We start from the raw sequence: 23,257 nt of genomic DNA, 5'->3' as shown, positions 1-23,257 counted from the left end.
TGCTCCAGACTTGCCGCATACCAGTATGCCACAGGAAAAGTCTGCGGCAGGTCTGCCACAGAAAAGTGGGAAATTATACAGTCTACAGCAAGGCTATAGGCGGCCATTTTGGAGGACCATGCAGGGCCATGAGGTTGCAGGCTGAGCCCATGATCTTGTAAATTCCTGTGTTAGAACTGTTAATTGTCTTTTTAGCTTCTGTCAAACCAAACAATTTGCTTCAAGTTCTAACTGGTACCATAAGAGGAATAAGTTACATAAGAGGAGACTGAGGAATTAACGGGCTGTTTCAAACTTTTTTGTTGTGCCATATGTGGGTCAACCACACTATCGCGATTAAGAAGCTTATTGATCTTGGTGCCCGCCATTCGATTCTTCCTTGGATCTGCAATTTTCTGACCGACCGCCAAGCTTTGTTCGTTACCATGGTTCACTTTCGCCCTGGAAGAAGATTCATGCTGGCGTCCCACAAGGCACACGCCTAGGTCCTGTTGTATTCTTGGCCCTTATTGATGATGTAATGCGTGATTCTTCATCAGCGAGTCATTGGAAGTACGTCGACGACATGTCCATTGCCGCCTCGCACGATGCACGCTACAAGCCACGTGATATCTCCCGTTCACTATCCACTCTAGAAGATTGGTGCCAGAACAATTACGTTATAAAACTCAACACCAAGAAGTGTTCAATCATGCGATTGTCCTTCAGTAAAGTCCAACTACCCCCACTAGGAGTACTTATTGATAATGTCCCCCTGAACGAGGTTAGCAGTGTGAAAATCATTGGAGTAACCATTGAAGACACCTTGAAGTGGAATGTACAGGTTTCGGATACGGTTTCTCGTGCTAACCGTCGCATTTTCATGTTAAGATCCCTGAAAGCCTTCTATCCCCCCACCAATGACCTTGTTACAGTTTACATAGGATTTGTAAGACCACTCCTCGAATATGCCTGCCCTGCCTGGAACGTAGCATTGACTATCGCCCAGTCCAACAAGATCGAAAATGTTCAAAAACTAGGTAGATATTACATATCCTATTCAAATGCCCTATCAATGACCAAGCTTCAAACTCTCCATGCTCGCCGAGAAGAGCTATGTCTCAAGTTTGCCCTGAAAACACTAAAATCCGACCAATCAGACTGGTTTAAACTAAACGCCAGCACAAGAAACACTGTAAGAAATATCTGTATAGAGCCTAAGTCCAAAACAGAACGTTACAGGAAAAGCCCAGTCCCATATCTCACCAGGTTACTCAACAACGCAAAAATTCCCCTGATTCCTGCCCGATTCCACACCTCTTATTTAAATAGTTTGCCTTTTGTTGCTTTTAATACAGCTCAACTTTATACCCATCAACTCATAAAGATTAGTGCATGTAATCCACATTGTAATGAATGGATACACTTGTGTTTTTAACTGTCAAACTGATTAATTAGTGAATATCTCTCTTATAGGTACGCACGTTCCCATGTACATTCTATGTCTTTACATATTTAAAGTTTTTACGCATATATTCTGCTATTATCTTAGTAATGCATATTTGGTAAATTGTACTGTTTTTCTCTGTAAGGGAAACTTTGTAATTTACTTTGTAATTTCTTTCTAATCGCCTTTTCCTTGTCGTCTTACTTTCATCATCATTCCGCTTTTCCATGTCTTCACAGTTCCAACTGTGCCATTCTTCTCATTCCACTCCCTCCCTATCTCTCTCTCCCTCTCCCATCTTCCGCATGTCTTCCTGTTTTTCTTTCTAACTTAACTCTCTCTCTCTACATCGTTCTCTCTCTAACCTTTTCTCTCCCTTTCGGTAATTCTTTAATCATGTTTCTATGATAAATCCTTATATATTGTGTAGCTTTATAGACATTCAATGTGCATTACGGTTCGAAATTAAACAAATCTTTAGTACTTACTTGTTTTAACTCCATTAATCAGCCTCAATTTATATTTAAAATATGAATATTCCTCACTTAACAATGATTACAGAAAAGAAAAAAAACGCCGAATCTATTTTATTTGTTTCATCAATTTGTTTGCAAGTAGGGAATATGTAATTAGTTATGATCTATCCGACTGTGTATTATGTGTACTTGTCCATATCTAAGTTTGTTGAAATGATTTTTAATACATGTAAAACTTGCAATGTAATTTAGCTTTCGGGCTACCATTTTGAAGTTGTCTAATAAAAAAAACCATTCTACTACTCTACTACTACTTATCTTCAGCCCCACTAACTCACTTTTTTTGTTGTAACTAGCACATGGATCTGTGACTCTACTCTGGACTATGTGTATTCAGTTATTGTATTCCTATTCCTCTACCTCTACTTCTGCTTTGTGTTAAACCAATATTTGTAGAATTGTTGAAGCAATTACGCCTGTTTTAGCTGTTTCTACTAATTCAAGGTGCTAGAATGTAATGATCGCAATGCATGCTCTCCAGCATAGCCTTCCTGGAAGACTGCATACTTAATTGCCACGTATATGGATATGAAAGAGTATGCGGCAGGTCTGCAGCAGGTCTATATGAGATATGAATATTCATGATGAAGAGTCTGCGGCAGGTCTGCAGCAGACTCTTTGTTATAGCCTTTTCTATGAATATCCATGATAAAGAGTATGCGGCAGACCTGCCGCAGACTCTTCATCATACTGAAAGAGTATGCGGCAAGTCTGCGGCAAGTCTGCGGCAAAACTAATTTGCATGTGAAAAAGATGACTGTCTGCGGCAGGTCTGCTGCAGATCTGCGGCAAGTCTGCCGCAGGAGTATGCGGCAGGCTCTAGTTATTCGTATTTTCCTCTGACTGGTTTCTTTTTTAGACCTCGTGATCAAACCGACTTGCATTGGGTACCTGCTCTATATGCCACGTCGACAGACAGTGAAATACAGACTCGCGCGTCCTATATCTTTCATTTCATACGGGTTATATGTCACTATTACATGACAATCTGATGGAACGAAGCACATTTGTGCGAAGGGAATCTGCATTAGATTGATTTCTAGATCATTTTCTTCGATACACTGCATGTTTTGGCATCTGTCAACCAGATTCATGACCCAGAGACAAACTCTATCTCCTCTTATCTTGCGAAAGAGACATTGTAAACGCCTTTATGATAAACACGTTCTAGAAAAGACCTCTCATGTCAATTGTTGCCAGTTACTTTTATTTGAACTGTGTAAGATTGTGTGTTAATCCTTTTAGCTCGGCTGTAATTGGATAAATATTTCTAAGGAGAGGACTCGACGCCTCATTCCACGATTCATTTTGCATTTAACAGGATCTAGACAAACAGTGAGTATAATATCATTTTTAACTTTAAATTGTGTTGATCCAAGCCCTAGCCACTATATAAGCTTATCGGAATAGAATCACATACAATCCATGTTTATATTGCATAAACCCTAATCCTTAGTAAATATCATAAACAATTTGACTAAATGTTATTAGTATACCCACATTAGCATGTCTTAAAGGTATAGACCAGTTTTGGAAACGCCCCCTCTCAAAAATGAAATGGAAGCTCTTATTACCAATCATGTGAAAGAAAATGTTTTGACTAATACGTGATGATACAAATTTTGCCGGGAAACCGCCTACTAATTGATATATTTGGTAAATTATCATATCGATCCGGACTTGATAGATATCGCGATTGCGTATATAGTCCCATATATACATCTTTCTGTGTACAGTGCTTGTAACTTTACCAAGACTGGGCCAAATTTCTGATCATTTTGATGATTCCAAAACCTTGCAGTACACACCAATACTTATATGCTAGATGATCAACCTTTTCTGATCGATTCCACGTTTCTTTCAAAATGCTATCGCATGATCAGAACTGGTCTATATTAAGTTTAAGTTTAAGTCTATACCTGAGCAAGGATAAGGCATTGTGGCTCTGGTAACGTATGGAACATCATCTTGTTCGAAGCGGTTCCCCCCCCCCCCCCGAAATCTCCGGTAGGATAAAATTTGTTGTTGCTGTTGTTGATGATCATGGTGATCTCTCGACGTTAGAGAACAGTTTCAACATCCGGGCAATGTTGGGCAATTTGCATAAGTTGCATAAACTTTTGAGCCAAATGTTCCATGATGATGCATGATAGCTGTATTTCCAGCCTCTGAAGGGAGTAGGATTCACTTCTGATGTTTATCTGGTTCTTTAATGTCATGTCTATAAGTTCTATAGGTCAAGTAAAGATTGGAATAGTTATCTTGGAATATTGACAATGGATACTATATTAGGCCTAAATAGAAATCTTTATTCGTTAATTCGTTTATTTATCATGTGTTCCATATAGAGGGTGGTCTCTTCAGTACATACAAACTGTTCTGCAAGAGAGCCCTGTATAACTTAATACAATTACAATGCAATGTAAAACAAGAAAAAATCAACAAAAAACAAATTGTTTGAATAGTACGTAACAAAACAAAACAAGAACAAAATAAAGATTAACATTTGAAACTCTTTTTGAATTTTTTTTAAATCAAATTTAAAATAAATAATTCTGTAGGAATGTACATTTATTGAAAGCAATAAAACACCACAGAGAGTTAAAGTGAAAAATCAGAATCTTGAATTGTTCCCCAAAAGTGTGAAAATCACTTATCAAGATAAAAAAAAAAGTGTGAAAATAACGACCATTAGTTGTCAAATCGATTTATTGCAATCACCTACTAATAGTCTGATTTTCAGACACTTTTACCGAATAGTCATATGTTTTGTGCTGCACTAAGATTTGATCAGTTTCATTTTTGCCATTACAAGTAGTGGGTTATTGATGTAAACTAATGCGCATGTACCTGTAACACAGCTCATTTTATGTATGTTATTACCAAAGAAAAAAAGATGTCAGTCAGTCACTCAATAGTGTCTGACAGTGAAGTCTTTAAGTTTAATGGGTTTCCTTGCAAAATTTGAATACTAGGACACTTCTAATGTTTCAATTTCACAGATAGGATATACATGACATATTCGTAATTCCTGCAAAGTTCTACAGAATTTGATGTTGGCTGCAAAAGGGACATAGTATCTTTAACAGTGGTTAACTTCTTCAAATTACCGTTTTAAATCAACTGTCCGGATGTAATGTGCACATTGCTTCTATGTTAATTATTGTTTTGTCTTTCTTTTTCTAAGAAAGATAGTGTAATATTTCAACAGTTTCTTGCACTTAATGTAAAGATGAGTTATTTTTCCCCCTTCGTATAAAATTTGATTATAATATTCAATACGGAATAAGGTATGGCAACACCCCAGGCATTAAGCTTATAAATATTGCCATACATCTGTGTATTCAGTGGCGGATCCAGGGGGCCCGTGCCCCCCCCCCCCCCCTGGCAAAAAAAGAGAAGGGAAACAAAAGAAGGGGAAAAAAAAAGGGGGGAAAGATATTAAAGCAGGCGCGTAGCCAGGGGTGGTGGGGGAGGTCACCCCCCCCCCCCACCCCCCAAAAACGCCGGCCAAAAAAAAAAGAGAGAAAGAAGAAAGGGAGAGGACGTAGGAAGAAAAAGGATTAAGAGCATATGGAAACGTTTGTTTGTATTTGTCTCATAAAAGAAATTGATCACAAACTGACTCCCACACGATGTTGAGTGCTTCGGGGTCACAGGCCACTGGCTTCATCGGGCAGGTAGTTCCATTATGTGAATGGGTAATTTAACTATTACAAAATGAGGGGACACATTACATTGTACAATAGGGACACACAGTGTTTTTATTGTGCAGAACATACTCTTTTATTGACTTACTTATTGCATGAAACTATAAAACCAAAATGCATTTTGTATTCTAACAATTGGAGTACAAAGAATAATAACAGGTGAATGAAATGCATAAACACCACAAACACCTGGGGAGGAAGCATTCATAAATTTGAATACATATAGTTGATAAACGACTCCGATGAAACTATAAAACCAAAATGAAAATAGCGTTCTGGCAGTTGGAGTACAAAGAATGATAGCAGTTGAATGAAATGCTTCAACAGCAACACAAACACCTGGGAAGCTAGGAACCATCCATAAATTTGAATAGTTTAGTAACTGCATGTGGACGTTTGTTGGAGCAGAAAGCAGTGGATTCTTAACAACACGAACCCATTTAACAGAATGTCGGAACGTAAATTAAATTTGGCGCGGTTGGAAAATGCATCTTTCTACCCCACGACTTGAATGGTACAATCCAGTAAATTAAAACAGTGAAATGGCTCTTATTTCAAAATTACTCATAAAATAACACCCAAAACTTCAGTGATATCAGAAAAAATATGTTAAATCTTACTAATAGTTTAAAAAAAGATGTATAAAGATGTATAAACGATAAAAGACGCCGATTTTAGCGAAGATGACGTCATTAGTGCGCTTGCATCAGGGAATTCAAGGTCGAAAGGTCAATTCAGACACTAATAAGTTTTTGGTCGAGCCATTTTGTTTCCTTTATTCCGACAAAATTATACAATCAATCAAAACAAGTTTAATACCAGAAGAAAGCTGACGATTAGAATTTTCATTAACCGCTTGCCCCAAAGTCGCTTGACCACAGTGAAACGAGTGAGAGCTTGCGAGAGCGGCCAAAGTGTGATTGAAACTCGCTATTTGCTCTTCTCCAACACAAAAAGAGACGACATTGTGCTGGATAAATGTATTTTTTCCGACAAAAGTACAAAAAAAATTGCATATGGTCTTTTTATATTATACTTTATGAAATAGTACCCGAGTGACTTCCGGGCGCCCCAATGCTGGAAAGAAACGCACATTTGAGAAAACTTCACTTTTTCATGGAAAAATACTTATTTGTTTCATGCACGCAAGTCAGATTGAGCGGATGATACAACGTTTCCATATGCGAGAACGGTACAACGAATCGTTTTCTTTCTCTAATGATTTAATGAAACGCCAAAGCTTCCGCGCGGGAGGGGGGGGGGACCTGCCCCCCCCCCCCCACTTTGGGGTCGGAATGACCGCATGCGTGTTACCAAAATGTCCGGTAAAGGGGTACTTTTCACGCACCAAAGTCCGGCTCGTAGTACACAAAAGTGACTTTACACACCGGACTTAGGGGGTGTTTTCAAAAGGAGAGAACACGCATATGCGTACCCTTAATTACACTGAGTGGGGGGGGGGGGGGCGGGGAGGGGAAAAACCAAATTCAAACACGGATTAAGAGTCTAGAATGGTACAACAAATCGGCTTCTTTCTTCAATAATCTAATGAAGCGTCAGAGCTTCCGCGCTACTCCCGTAGGAAGAGGAACTTGATTCACACAAGGATAAAAGGAAAAAGGATTAAGAGTCGAGAACGGTACAACGAATCGTTTTCTTTCTCTAATGATTTAATGAAACGCCAAAGCTTCCGCGCGGGAGGGGGGGGGGGACCTGCCCCCCTCCCCCCCCCCCCCCCACACTTTGGGGTCGGAATGACCGCATGCGTGTTACCAAAATGTCCGGTAAAGGGGTACTATTCACGCACCAAAGTCCGGCTCGTAGTACACAAAAGTGACTTTACACACCGGACTTAGGGGGTGTTTTTAAAAGGAGAGAACACGCATATGCGTACCCTTAATTACACTGAGTGGGGGGGGGGGGGCGGGGAGGGGGGAAACCGAATTCAAACACGGATTAAGAGTCTAGAATGGTACAACAAATCGGCTTCTTTCTTCAATAATCTAATGAAGCGTCAGAGCTTCCGCGCTACGCCCGCAGGAAGAGGAACTTGATTCACACAAGGATAAAGAGTCGAGAACGGTACAACGAATCGTCTTCTTTCTCTAATTATTTAATGAAACGTCAAAAGAAACTGAATTTAGACAAGGATTAAGAGTCTAAAATTCCTACGAATCGTCTTCTTTCTCTAATAATTTAATGAAACGTCAAAGCTTCCGCGCTAAGCAAATAGAGGGGGAAAATCCCCCTCCCTGCACCCACTCCCTAGGGAGCGCGCTTCGCCCCCCCCCCCCCCTACTCCGGGGTCGGAATGACCGCATGCGTGTTACCAAAATGTCCGGTAAAGGGGTACTTTTCAAGCACCAAAGTCCGGCTCGTAGTACACAAAATTTACTTTACACACCGGACTTAGGGGGTGTTTTCGAAAAGAGGGAACACGCATATGCGTACCCTCAATAACACTGAGGGGGGGGGGGGTGGCGGGGAGGGGGGAAACCGAATTCAGACACGGATTAAGAGTCTAGAATGGTACAACGAATCAGCTTCTTTCTTTAATAATCTAATGAAACGTCAGAGCTTCCGCGCGGAGGAAGGGGAACTTGATTCAAAGAAGGATTAAGAGTTGAGGAGAGTACAACGAATCGTCTTCTTTCTCTAATAATTTAATGAAGCGTCAAAAGAAACTGAATTTAGACAAGGACTAAGAGTCTAGAACGGTCCTACGAATCGTCTCCTTTCTCTAATAATTTAATGAAACGTCAAAGCTTCCACGCTTCGCAAAAAGAGGGGGAAAATCCCCCTCCCTGCACGCATGCTCCTAGGGAGCGCGCTTCGCTCGCTCTTTAAGAGTTTCGCACGCTTTGCGTGCTTACTACCGCCCCCCTAAAATGAAATCCTGGCTACGCGCTTGTATCAAATTTGTCAAAATATGCTAATCTGACGGTAATTTAATGCCTAAAACCCCTTGACTTCCGGAGTCTCGGCCCCAAATTTGTCAAAATATGCTAATCTGACGTAATCTATTGCCTCACACCCCTGAGTCTCCGGGGGCTTCGCCTCCTGGACCCCACGCCAATTTGTGACCTGCCAGTGTCACAAGGGTATCAAAATATGTGCATCTGACCGTAATTTATTGCCCAAAGCTCCTAGGCTTCCGGGGCTCCGCCCCCTGGACAACCATCCCAATTCATGACCTGCCAGTGTCACAAATAAGGTAATAAATTATGCTCATCTGACGATAAATTGATGTATAAACCTCTGAGCTTTTGAGGGCACCGCCCCCTGGACCCAACACCAATATGTGTCCTGCCAGTGTCACAAATAATGTATCAAAATATGCTTATCTGACAGTAATTTATTACCCCAAACCCCTGAGATTCCGGGGGTTCCGCCCCCTGGACCCCACGCCAATTCGTGACCTGCCAGTGTCACAAATAAGATATAAAATATGCTCATCTGACGATAATAAAACCCCTGAGCTTCTGGGAGCTCCGCCCCTTGGACCCAACACCAATTTGTGTCCTGCCAGTGTCACAAATAAGGTATACAAATATGCTCATCTGATCGTTATTTATTGCCCAAAACTCCTGAGCTTCCGGGGGCTCTGCCCCTTGGACCCCACGCCAATTCGTGATCTGCCAGTGTCACAAATAAGGTATGAAAGTATGCTCATCCGACGACAATTTGATGTATAAAACCCCCTCAGCTTCTGAAGGCTCCGCCCCTGGGAAAAAAAAAACGTGTAAAAACACGTTAATTTTACCTTTTTTGGAGACCCCCCCCCCCCCTGGCGCTCAAGGAGGGGGGGAGGGTGCGATTTTTCAAATATTCGAGGGCCAAAAAAGAGCTCACTACCATGATGTAATTATTAAGAAAAGGGAAGGACGAAAACGAAAAATGCATATACAGTGTAGGGCTTTATCAACATAGGGGCTCACAATATAGCTATATTTTTTTTTCTCCTTTAAATATTGTCAAACTATACATCAATGTAAAGCTCTTGATGAGAGAAATTCAATGGTGAAATGATAATTGAAATATGAAATTGCATTATTATTAAAGTTATGGCTTTTCAAAGTACTCATCTCTTAATTGCAAATCTTACGCCCCACTTCTTGGATGATCAGTAACTATGATCTGCTCGTTAACTTTAATATTTATCATCAGGCTATTAAAAGTATACTTCTTCAAACAAAATACAGCTTTTGATACGAGGAATGCAGTGATGAAGGTATCGCAGTAGGAAGTAGAGGCTAGAGTCGGTCGGTCACACCGAATCCCGACCGTCGCCATCGGGTCCCGGTTTAGCTTTTTGGAAGCCGATGCTCCGATAAAAATAATGAAATATATAAGATATTGCAGTATTGCACACCACAAAAATTAATCCACCTTAAAACTCTTAAGTATTTATTTTTTACCAATATGTTTTTCATACTCTAGCTCATCCTGAATCAATCCGAACTGGCAATATAAATATGGGTTGCAAAGCAGTTCACTGTTCGCGGCATGCATGGGGTTGTTACCAGCTGCGCAGCTAGCAAGCAAGCTAGCTACTGGTCGGGTCTCGACAGGATAAATAATTTAGGTTTAAAAAACATTAATGTTGGAATTATAAAACGGCTTTCTAAAAAATTCTTCTTTACAACATACGGATCGCATTTATTTTTAACACAAAATAAATATTTCCCTCCTATTTTAAACACTGCATGTTTTTTTAATAGCTGATAATTACTTAATAATCATAACAAGTTTCGATACTGATAGCTGTTGCAAGGCAAGCTCGGACTAGTCACGGAAGGAATGTGCAATACACTTCATCACCTGTAATGCGTCACGGTTACCGTCACCGTCACTCACTTTCCTTAGTCCAGACTGCTGCTTCTATCTTATGCATGCTCCACCGAGATCTCTGCATACGATGCAGTACATGATACCCCTTATTTCGCGCTGTGAAAGAAACCCGGCCGCCCCGATTGACAACTACCAAAAAAAATCAGAAAAATCATTGTTATCTGCCCAAATACTGTATTTCTCGAATTTGAACCCTGCGAGGCACAGCTTCTTGGCTGGTCCCAGCAATTCTTCCTAAGTGCGGGTTTCAGGACAGGCGCGGATCCAGGATTTCTTAGGGGAGGGGGCCCAACTTTTTTTTTTTTTGCTCCCGAAAATTTGAAAATCGCGCCGGCCGAAAAGTCGCTCAGTGGGGGGGGGGGGGGGGGGGGGGGGGGGGGGGGTTGGTGTCATACAGAGCACAATTTTTTTTTTTTTTTTTTGCTCCCGAAAATTTGAAAAACGCGCCGGCCAAAAATTCGCTCAGTGGGGGGGGGGGGGGGGGGGGGGGGGGGGGGGGGGGGGGGGGGGGGGGGGGGGGGGGGTAGTGAGCACATTTTTTTTTTTTTGATCCTCAAAAAAATTTCAATTTGCACCCCCCCCCCCCTTGAGCGCCAGGGGGGGGGGGGGGGCCCAACCCCAAAAAAAGGTAAAAATCACGTGATTTTACATGATTTTTTTCTCAAGGGGGGGGGGGGGGGCCCGGGCCCCCCGGGCCCCCCCCCCCCCTGGATCCGCCACTGTTTCAGGAGGCGGGGGCAACACAATTTATGGCGTCGAAAACCCCCCAAATTGTTCACCATTATTAGATAGATATATAGAGAGAATTGAAACCCTAAAAGGATCTTTATTCCATCTGCTTTATGTACGTAATGTAGATATTTCTGAATAATATTTTCAGGCATTGTTGCCCACGATGTCGTCACCATTTCCCAGAGGGCTACATTTCTGTCCAGTGAGAAGGACATCTTACACCATGGGTGGATTCTGCCTTCTCTACCTGTTCCTGATCCTCTTGATGAGATCTGGTGACGTTGAAACTAATCCAGGTCCTAACACTGCAGAAAGGTATGCATATACTGGCTTACTTCGAGTCATTGGGTCATCGCGTCCGGTCGGGTGGTTGCGTTACACGACCTTGCATGAAACAAAAGATCATGTGAAGATGCACGTTCAGGATGCGATCTTAAGTAGATTTACTGAAAGGTTTTCACAAAGTGTCAGGTAATTTGGACCAGACCATTTGAAGATGAGAAGGATTTATTTCACAAACATATCCCCTGACATTTCATGAATAAAGGGCATGATAATTTTCACAAAAGGCCGGGTAACGCTACAACCTGACCCGACATGATGACCCGATGATTCAAAGTAAGCTAGCCTTTATACTAGTAACCTTTGGGGGTTAAAAATAGAATTTAGGTTTGGTCACGCAATAGCATTGCAAAAGAAACACCATGTTTCAGCAGTGATTCAAAAGGTTGATCATGCATGTAGCGCAACAGTATAATTGGTGTATACTTGGTTTGGTTTTGGAGTCGTCAAAATTATTATTTTGCCCAGTCTTGCTAAAAGTCACATGTACTGCACACATAAATGTGTGTTATTGGACTAATGGCACAAACATGCAGCAAGAAAGTGTGGTCCACAACAAATTATTTGTTGTATTTTTAATATAAGGGCATTTGAAGAGCCATCTTTTTCAAGGAATGTTGTTTTTATGATACAGGTACTCTTCCACACAAACATACACAGAATGAAAAGGCTCACAAATTATTTTCACCCTTCCCAGAACCATGTTACACTTTAATAAGTTATTATGTGAATAAAAAATATGCATAAAGACTATGCAGCTACCAATGATAATCATGATGATGAGTAGTAGTAGTAGTAGAAGCCTGAGTATATTAGTAGAAGTGATAATAGTAATAATAATGATAAAAATGGTAATCATCATCATCATCACCATCAGTTCTAGTAATAATAATGTTAACTTCATTATCACTATTATTATTAGAAGTAGTAGTAATCTTTTTCTTATTGTTATTATTATTGCTATCATCATCATCATTATTGTATTTACTGCCAGACTCTGCTTTTGGAGGAACAATTACCTTTGCCAGAACAATACTGCCCTCACCTGCAATTTAGAGCAGTATGTTTCAAATGTTATTATCACAGGCAATATATTCTGATATCCCCAGGTTGTTATATTGCCCACTCGAGCACGCACATGTACATAATACTCAATGTTGAGAGTTACCTGATAGCTTCTCATCCAATAGGATGCTCGCTAACTAATATCCTATCATAACCAATTAATGTATTATTAATATTACAGTACTGTCAGTGAAATGGAGTTCCTGAAGCTGGCCCAGGATATCCCTCCATCTTACTACAATGCCGTAGGGATATCTCTAGGGATACCCCATGCTCAACTACAGGCAATCCTGATTGAGAATTTGAAGAACTACACCAATGCGTTACTGGATGTGTTTATGAAATGGAATGTCATGCAGCAACCTCCACACTCAAACAAACGACAGCTTTTGGCAGACAAACTTCGAAAGATCAACTTGGGTGGCCTATCAGACGAATTACTCAATGAACCTCCAATTCCAAACAGCACAGGTAAACAGATACTAATTATTGCTACACCAGAAGACATAGAAAAACATTTATAAAAGTGAAGTCAGTTTTTACCATATAGATAGTGAGTGCTCTGTGTTCTATACATTTGCTATAACTTAAAGAAGTGAAAAAATGTTATCATGTTTGTATATTTTACTAATTTAACTTTGTTAATCCTAGATATTTTCTGGACACCAATATATAGAACAAGTACTTTGAGTCATATATTGAATGACAGCAGAATTCAATATTCAATATACAGCTGACAGCTGTATGTCAGCTTTCTTTATGTACACATGCGTCATTCCATTATGTTAACTGTAATTATGCATCCGGCTACTGGAGATGGTGCCGGAGAAAATATGTTTTGGAGTAGTTTGCCCATCCATCCTGCTTTTTTGCTATTGCAATATCTCAAGAACGTGGTGATATTATGCATCACCAAAGTGAGATGAAGTGATTAGATATTGGGATAAGTAGGTCAAAGATCAAGGGCCATCAGGGTCAAATTAAATTAACTTGTAGGATTTTAGCCCCATTATTGCAATGTCTCAAGAATGGTTTGAGCCATCAATTTCAAATTTAGTGTTAGTATGCATCACCATATTGAGACAAACCGATTATATTTTGGGTTAAGAAGGTCAAAGGTCAGCAAAATGAAACAATTGTCACCATATCAATAACTACTTTAAGCTATTTAAGCTGAATTAAAAAATCAAAGCTACATATGGTATGTGTCACAATAGGGAGACAAGTAATCAGATGTTGGATTGTCAGGTCAAAGGTCGTAAATGCATGTTCAGAAAAATGTGGGCTTTCCAGGAAACACAAAGACTTAACTCCACCAACATCCTATTGAAGTCAATGGCTAGTGAAACATAGACTTAACTCCTTATGGCTCTTGCTGCTCAGTGACACATAAACCACTTTTTCTCAAAATGGTCAAAGTGGAGTTACGTCTTTGTGTCACTGACCCCTCAATATATATATTGGCTTTGCCGCTTTTTGTTGTCATGATATTTAAAGATTGATTCAAGCCCTGATCTTAATTAAATTTAGGCAGAGGCATATGGAGAAGCAGTCACATTTGTCTTGTTTTTTTCAAAATAAGATGTGTGATTGTCAGGGAAACCCTGCATTGCTGAAATGTCCTATGAAAAATTATTTTGTGATATTCACCTACAAGTTTCATGTATACACAAATTACTCATAATTTAAATGTCCCTAAGATTGAAACATTTAGGACCTAGTCGTATGTCACACTAATAGCCTCAGGCCTTTACAATCCTTCAGATGTATCAAAATATGTTTACGTGTTATCATTTGAATATGGATTATCTATGTATTTTTAGGAGGGCCATCAAGACTGCTCGAATCACAGACCAAACCTCTTTCAGCTGAATCTCAGACCAAACCACTTTCTCCTGAACTGGTTGAGCGGTGTGCAAATGATTTCAAGTTCAAGTACAGGTCAACTCTCTGTAAGATCAGAGCTGATCCTCTCAATCCTGCTTCCACTGTGCAGTTTGATGACATGTATACTAATCTCTTCTTACAAGAAGAACATGGGACAGAGAAGCGAATGCTAGATTACAATGATATCCTTGATCTCAAAGTCAATGGAGAGTTCCCCAAGCGGATCATGGTTCAGGGAGAGGCAGGGGCTGGAAAGAGTACATTTTGTGCTAAGATTGCTTGGGACTGGAATGAAGGGAGGCATTTCAGTCACTTCGTGTGGGTCTTGATTGTTCCTCTACGTGAATTTAAGCAACACACTATTGGCGAAATCGCAAAGTCTTATCTGGCCAAGAACAATCCAGCAACCGTTTCTCAGATTACTGAGTATATCCGGTCAAATCCTGACAAGGTATTCATCGCATTTGATGGGCTAGACGAAGTTAGTGGCAAAATCATGAAGACAAAATCTTGCGAATCACAGCCTACTGATCAAATGCAACTTCAGCCATCACAGCCAAGTGTCACCTCCTCAGAGGCATGTGGAAGCTCATCTGAGACTGGTGATATTGGACTTGTAGATATTCTTTGTTCAGATCAACTTGCCTCTTGCCCAGTCTTGGTGACCACTCGCCCATGGAGAGCAGTAGAGATTAGATCGGATGGCGATCTAATGAAGCTCTACACCTTCATTCATGTTGAGGGTTTTAGAAGAAAGGATTTGTCAGTTTACATTCACAAATACTTTCCGAAGAATGATGATAAAGCAAATCAGCTTATCGAGTTCACCAGTGAGAATGATGTCATATCTGAAAACATGGCCCCCTATCCTATATATGTAGCCATGTTGTGTCTTATGTGGAAAGAACTTGACGAGCAAAAACTAAAAGAAATGAAATCATTGAAAACGTTTTCTCAGATATTCAAAACAATGATCGCCTTTCTCAAAGAACATTATGCTCAGAAAGAGGTTAAGAAAGTAGGCAGCCCTTCACTTCATGCCTATTTGAAAAAAATTGATGAGCTCCTCGGACCGATTGCAAAACAGGCCTTCAATGGTCTGCTAGAAAATACATTGGTTTTTGGTGAAGATGATTTCCAAATATGCCCAGAATCCAAGGACGCTGCCTGTCGTGTCGGGATTTTGTCTCAGGAGGACAGAATTACCTCTAGCATGGACATACATGAGGGGAATTCTTATGTGCAATTGCCAGTCTTCTTCCCTCACAAACTGTTCCAGGAGTACATGGCTGGAGTCCATCTTGTTTTCCTGTATGAATCAGATTGTGATGAATTCAAAAGGCTGATTGATCAAGTAGTGCTGCCAAAGAAGGAGGAGTTTAGGTATCTCCTGTACTTCACTGTGTCACAGAACAAAAGTATTGCAACCTATGTAATGAACTCTATGCTTCAAGGACTAAGGGCTTCACAGAAACAGCTAGATTTCATTGTTGATGTAGCCTTTGAGAGTCAGGACCCAGATGTTGCAGCCTTGGTGAAGGACAGGGTTTCATCACTGAATATTGAGGTGGCCATATCCTCATTCACGACAGCACACACTGTAGCTGGTTATGCTTTCATTGGACCACATGTGGTAAGTTTAATCATAGTTTGATAAACAAAATTAGTTCATCCATTTTGGTACAAGTTCTTACTTTTATACCTTTTGCACTTTTCTTACAGTACAACGGTATACTTATGGAAGGGTGCATCTCGACTAGCACATGTGCTTTTATCTTCCCCTTTTTACCAACCAATAGTTTCTGTTCCTATATATAAATATCATTGTATGAAATGTATTACTGTATTGCTGTTGGAAAAGAAGTCTAATCAAAGAGGTTTGAACAGTAATAATTTGGAAACTAGAACTGCAATCGTAGAATGAAATGCATGCATTGATGCCCATATTTCTATTTTTTAAGCAGATGAATGATCCTATGTACACACGCTCGGCAAGGCACATGTCATTACGCACGTTTGGTTTTCCATATACTTTGGCCTATACGACCTTGTATGCTAACATACTAATACGTGACGCATATAGTGCAGGGTATGAAATGGCATCTAAAACGTCCTGCTTGACAGATTTTCGAAATGAGACAATGAGATGCCCTGAGTTTGGCCTCCAAAATATACTTGCAAAATTCCAAGATAAAAAATAAATAAACTGGGGACAAAATCAATCTGAAAATTGACGTTATAGCCAATGTTACAGTTGGGCAGAAACCCTGCGTAATCCGATTTGTACATGTATACTGTTTATGGTATCATTTGAAGCCGCATTTCTTTACAGTAATTTTGACCCCATTGTCATCCATGCTATCAGCGTGGATGACAATTAAATGTACTAGAAGCATGTCACACATTGTAATGTTATGCACGGCAAATTGAGCATTGTTTTACAATAACCTTGTGATGATCAACGTCAAGAAATGTTACCAAACTTGGCAGGCAGTTGTGAAGTAGGTTGATATACATGTCTGCAAGTTTCATAGACCTAGGTATAAAGTTCGTAAATTGAGCACATGTTGAAGTTATTTCAGGATTTTTCCTGAAAAGTACGGTTTTTGAGAGCAATTTTTCGCGAAGTCGGTCAGTAGTGAGGTGCATCTGTTTTCTTTCTTTCTTTTTTTAAACTGAAAAAGGGATATATTGAAGTATCTAAACCCGAATATGACATAGCTATTGCCACATAAACACATCCATTTTCAAAACTTTAGAGGGTGCTATTCATATCATAAGTAACCATTGATGTGTGAAATTCGGCAGAAACGTGGGCATTGCAAAGATAAAGATGCTGTAAAATGGACCGAATGGAATTGATATGTCAAAGTTATGGCAATTTGTCTGTTTCATTGGTCAATATTTAAAGAATTTTATCAATTCTTGAAAGAGTTGGTTTTGGAGTTAAATTTAGAGTATGAAGATGGCATTTTGAAGAGCCTTTTGTATGACAAAGATAACAACAACAAAAACTTTTGCACTATCTAGAGTAACTTGTTAGAAGTCTGTAGCATCTAGGATAGTGGAGGTAGGTAGGCCGAAAGAAAGGTATATGAGAACAGAGATGGGTAAAGGCTGCCCTCTTACTCTCTGTAGTACGTTCTAGCAGTGCATCTTGGGCAACCTCTCATGTAAGTTACACATCTCTGCCTAACATCCAACATCTATATTCTGCATTACATCAGTAATCACTTTGTCATTTTATCCAGGTTGAACTCCGTAGAGCGAGAGATTGTGGACCTACCATGTCACTTGATGTGGCAGAGATAATATCATGCTCCATGCAATCCTTGAAGGACGCTTCTCTATCATGTGCATTCCATCAGTGTTTTTTTGAAACACTTGCAAAGAAAGAAAAAGAATCAAAGGTGAGCAGTTCATCCACAATTGTGATGCATGTATGAGTGATTGATTTAATTTCATCCCATTACCACCTCTTCCCTTTTCTTATCTACATTTTACTTTTCTTTAATTCTTTTAAATGTCTCATATATGCTGGTTCTTTTGACAGAAGGATCAATGGTCTTTTCACACTTTTCACAGGCTGCAGCAGTGTTAACAAAAGCATTTAAGTGTGAATACTAACCGTGGAAACCTTGACGGTGGGCAGGGAGCACCATGTAAACAGTCGTATGCATGTACAACCTGAATGCTCTAAAAGAAACTCACATGTAGGAAGATCGCAACATACTTAAAAGGGAAGTCAACCCTGATATTAAGTTTGTTTTAATAAAAGCAGAAAAATAAGAGAAACAAAAATAATTGAAAGTTTGAGCAATATCCGATTTACGATACAAAAATTGTTGCAAGGAAGTTTTGAAACAAGAATTAAAGAATTTTTTTATCGAATGACTATGTCTAGAAGTGGAGTGGACTAAGTGCCCTTATAAAAAAAAAGTACCATGGCAACTATGGTTCTTTGTCCAAATTACCATCCACCATTCAAACCATGGTATCAAACAATGAAATTACCATGGTTCGGATGGTGGATGGTAATTTGGACAAATAACCATGGTTATCATGGTATTACCATGGTACTTTTTTTCAAAGGGTGGAACTTTATGAATGACACCAAAAAAAAGCCAATGTATTAAAACATTGGATAGATAACAATTACATACTAATTTTTAAGATAAATACAAAATCTCATTAAAGGTTACATCCAATGGGAGCAAATAAAAAGGGAGAGTGATGCTTGCCTTTATTTTGGACTGTGATGGTTTTTAGTGTCGGTCACATTCGTATTAATTTGCAAAGAGAGAATTTGCATAATCCTTACAACCTGGGATTAAGGATTGTATACTATGTTTTGGCATGTTTACTAAAAGACGGATATATATGTATTTCTTAATCCTAGAAATGTTATAATGGTGAAAGTTAAACATTTATTATCATCATTATCATTATAATCATTATTGTATCCCCCGGCAGTATGACGGTGGGGTACTTTGGATTCAGCAGCGTTACGCCGCCACTTCATAATATTTAATTCTTATGTGCGCTCTCACTGCCACATTTCTTGACAGATTTCTCTCAAATTTCGTATGGAGGTGTATCTTGGTATAATCTACACACTTATAACTTTTAGTGATGCTGCCCCAGTGTTCCGTCTTCTATAGGGTAAAAGGCCAAATTGTATTCTTGTGTGCGCTCTAACTGCCACATTTCTTGACAGATTTCTTTCAAATTTTGTATGGAGGTGTATCTTGGTATAATCTACACACCTATAACTTTTGGTGATGCTGCCCCCAGTGTTCCGTCTGCTATAGGGTAAAAGGCCATATTTGTATCCCCCGGCAGTATGCCGGTGGGGAACTTTGGATTCAGCAGCGTTACGCCGCCGCGTCATAATCTTGTGTGCGCTCTAACTGCCACATTCCTTGACGGATTTCTTTCAAATTTTGTATGGAGGTGTATCGTGGTTTAATCTCAACACTTATAACTTTTGGTGATGCTGCCCTCAGTGTTCCGTCTTATATAGGTTAAAAGACCATATTTTTGGGGGATGGTTTGTGTGTGCTCTATAGGCCACATTTTTCAAGGGATTTCGTTCAAATTTATAACAAAGGTGTATCTTGGTATAATTTACAAGCCTACAGATATTTGTGATGCTGCCTCCAGTGTTCCTTCTTTTATTGGGTCAAAGGTCATATTTTGATAGATGTCTATGTGGCACTCTAGTTTGCGGTCTAACTGCATTATTCCTTAATGGATTTCTTTCAAATTTTGTATGGAGGTGTATTTTGGTATAATCTACACACCTACAACTTTTGGTGGTGCTGCCCCCAGTGTTCCGTCTTCTATAGGGTCAAAAGTTCATATTTTAGTAGGTGTCTAGTGTGCGCTCTGTTAGGTCATACATGTATTTCATGACGGATTTCTTTCAACTTTTGTATAGAGAATAAGAAATGTATCTAGATACAATCTAAACTTTTGGGCTTTGCTGCCCTCATTGTTCCGTCTTTTATATGGTTAAAGTTCATATATGTCTTTTATGTGCTCTAACTGCCATATTTCTTGAAGGATTTCTTTCAAATTTTGTATGGAGGTGTGTCTTAGTACAATCTACACATCTTCAGTGTTTGGTGATGCTGCCACCTGTGTTCCGTCAGTTATAGGGTCAAAGGTCATATTTTGGTGGCTGTCTTTTGTGCGCTCTATCTGCCACATTTCTTGACAGATTTCTTTCAAATTTTCTACAGAGATGCATTATACTCTAATCTACACACAGATTGTTTTGGTGATGCTGCTCCTAGTCTTGACAATAGTCAGTGAGCCACTAGTGGCGATCTCTATGTCATCCTCTTGTTTCAGGGAGGGGAGAGGGGATCTTTGTCCCTCCTTCGAACATAAGGATGACACAAAATTGCTGCCACTGCTGGGGGATCATTCGCATTGCGCGGCAATACAGATTACGATATTTTTAGTTTTTGTTACTATTATCATTTGTATGCCTCCTTTCAGCGAAGGCGGCGTCGGAGGCATTATGTTATGGGGCTGTCTGTCCGTCTGTCTGTCCCACTTTCTAGCGATAAAACGCGATATCTCAAGGACCACTTGAGATATCAACGTTAAACTTGATGATAGTATATATCACCATAGGAAGACAATCTGAGTAGATTTGGTAGTAACCAGGTCAAAGGTCAAGGTCACAGAGGTCAAATTATGAAATTTGAGGTATTCGCCTCGTTATTGCGATATCTCAAGAACCACTATAGGTTCGAGGCTCAAACTTGGTGGTAGTATGTATCACCATAAGAAAATGATCTTATCAGATTTGGGTTTAAAGGTCAACTGTGACAATACTGAAATTATATCCCATACTAAATTAAGGCGGAGGCATTTAGGAGATGCAGTCGCATTTGTCTTGTTATTATTTTTATTATTATCATTCTTCCTATTATCAGGTGGGCTGTATATCATACAGACCACCTTATATTTTTGTTAAATTTGCCTTTATTATTTATTATTTATTATTTATTTATTTATTTATTTTTCTTAATTCTTACCACTTTTTTGTTCACAAGATAACTTGAAAATTAATAAATCAAATAACTTGAAATTTGGCACACATATGTATAGGCATATAGAGAAATCAAAATAACGTTTTCAACCTTGACCTTGACTGATGACGTCATCTAGGCGCCATTTTGTGAAAATAAACTCGTGATCATATCTTCATAACCAAAATTCATTTCTCCTTAATATTTAATACGATCAAGGTCAATATCAGTCCGATTAATTTCAGATAAAAAAAAGCGTCAGTGCGCGCGCAAAATTGTATAATGTTCAAAATCATCTCAAATTTATTTTGCATACGTTTTAGGCCATTTTAAACATTTTATAAAAAATCGCGCACACACGCGTGCGCGCGCGTTTTTCGCGCGTAACAACATTACAAAACATATAATCGCCATTTTTTTTTCTTTCATGACATTTCCCATATTTTTTCAAACAATTTGATACCATGTTTATCTCTTTATGACCATTAATAACAAGATGAGCGTTCATTCAAGATAAATCTCTGTGCGCGCGAACTCTTTTTATACATAGCATATATGGGCAAAAACATGCCTATACAAAATCCATTATAGCTCTTTGGGATACACCGGGAGTCCGGTACCCTCAAGTTTTTTTTCATATTTTGATAGAGAATGAGTCGGAAATATGATTGAATGTCTCATTTGGCTATTACAAATATTCTGACATCATCATAATGGCCTTCGAACTAAAAATACGAATTTGCTTATAATGAAGTCAGCATATTTATGGAAAATTGATTGTATCTCTGTAAATATTGATCAATTTTCTTCCAAATTTCGATATGTTGTAGCTAAGACAATTCTCTACAAGCTCAGTTGCCACCATTTTTCATTTTGATCACTTCATCATAGTGGAAATTACGATTAAAGGGAACATATCAGAAATGTCTTAAGTTGCGTGTTATGCCTATGGAAGTTGAATCATTAATCTACATGAAATTGTTTTTTAGCAGTTTTTCGCTTATTTTTGCTCTATTTTGTGTCAAATTTTAGTTGACCAGCCCACCTATACTTGTTCCAAACAAGTATTATATGTCTAGTTATGTTTGTTATTGTGATTATTATCCTCATCATGATTATTATCGTTAATATAAATTATTATTGTAATTATTATAATCATTATTATTGTTATCATTGTGATGAATATGAACATGATCATTTTGATGACGATTAGTATAAGTATATAGTATTATTATAATTGTTATCATATCATTATTATCATCTGTATTATCATAATCTACAATGGCAGTAGTGTAGTATAGTACATGTAGAAGTAGGCCGAATAGTAGAGGTATCATTCTGATCATTATTATTCTGATTATCTTTTGCAATACGTCTAGACGTTAATGCCCTTGTAACTTCCCACCTTGATTACTGTAATGGACTATTAATCAATCTCCCTAGCTCTCATTTAGCCCCTCTTCAACATATTCAGAACACAGCAGCACGCCTCATCACACGTACAAGAAAACATGAACACATCACACCGATCATTCGTTCACTACACTGGCTCCCCCTCCAACAACGTATCAAATTCAAGATTCTCATGCTGACATACAAGGCCTTTCACAAACTTGCTCCCTCATATCTCTCGGCACTCATCACTCCTAAAACTCGTACTTCATCTATGCGTCTCAGATCGTCATCCACAGCACATCTTCATCTTGCCCCAGGCCCTCGCACCCACACCCGCTATGGAAATCGTGCCTTTTCTGTCTGTGCCCCCCAACTTTGGAACAATCTTCCCCATGAAATACGCGAGTCCCCAACCTTAGAGACATTCAAAAGTAAACTTAAGACTTATCTGTTTAATATGTAATGTAATGTAATCATATTTTGTTTGTTTAACTATAAAGCTTTATGTAAATATTAACTATTATTATTGTATTATTGTTATTAAGAATTTGTTATTATAATTATGTATCATGTATTATATTCTTGTAATTTGTAAGTTAACATTACTTTAATTTTATTTTCTGTTAAGCGCTTAGAAACTTTGTATTAAGCGCTATATAAATGTAATTTATTATTATTATATTATTAAACAAATGACAATTGACAATTGTCATGAATCATTGTCTTTAAGCTTACCATTAAATGCATCTGGTTCGAATTTTGCTTAGG

At 39.0% G+C, this 23,257-nt stretch overlaps 1 protein-coding gene across 1 annotated transcript in view; it reads left to right on the top strand.

Annotated features, from left to right (window-relative positions):
• Positions 1 to 520: 520 nt before the first annotated feature.
• Positions 521 to 23,257, top strand: part of LOC105440344 — a 90,001-nt gene continuing 67,264 nt past the window's right edge. The window contains exons 1-5 of the mRNA XM_030978744.1: positions 521 to 1,174; positions 11,404 to 11,570; positions 12,844 to 13,133; positions 14,486 to 16,182; positions 17,801 to 17,989. Of these exons, the coding sequence (XP_030834604.1) occupies positions 521 to 1,174; positions 11,404 to 11,570; positions 12,844 to 13,133; positions 14,486 to 16,182; positions 17,801 to 17,989 (2,997 nt within the window). The remainder of the gene's footprint in view (positions 1,175 to 11,403; positions 11,571 to 12,843; positions 13,134 to 14,485; positions 16,183 to 17,800; positions 17,990 to 23,257) is intronic.

This window comes from Strongylocentrotus purpuratus, unplaced genomic scaffold, assembly GCF_000002235.5.
Source record: "Strongylocentrotus purpuratus isolate Spur 01 unplaced genomic scaffold, Spur_5.0 spur5_scaffold_1, whole genome shotgun sequence".
NCBI classification, from domain to species: Eukaryota; Metazoa; Echinodermata; class Echinoidea; order Camarodonta; family Strongylocentrotidae; genus Strongylocentrotus; species Strongylocentrotus purpuratus.
The sequence above is the reverse complement of the archived record's forward strand: the minus strand, read 5'-3'. Positions and strand labels throughout refer to the sequence as shown.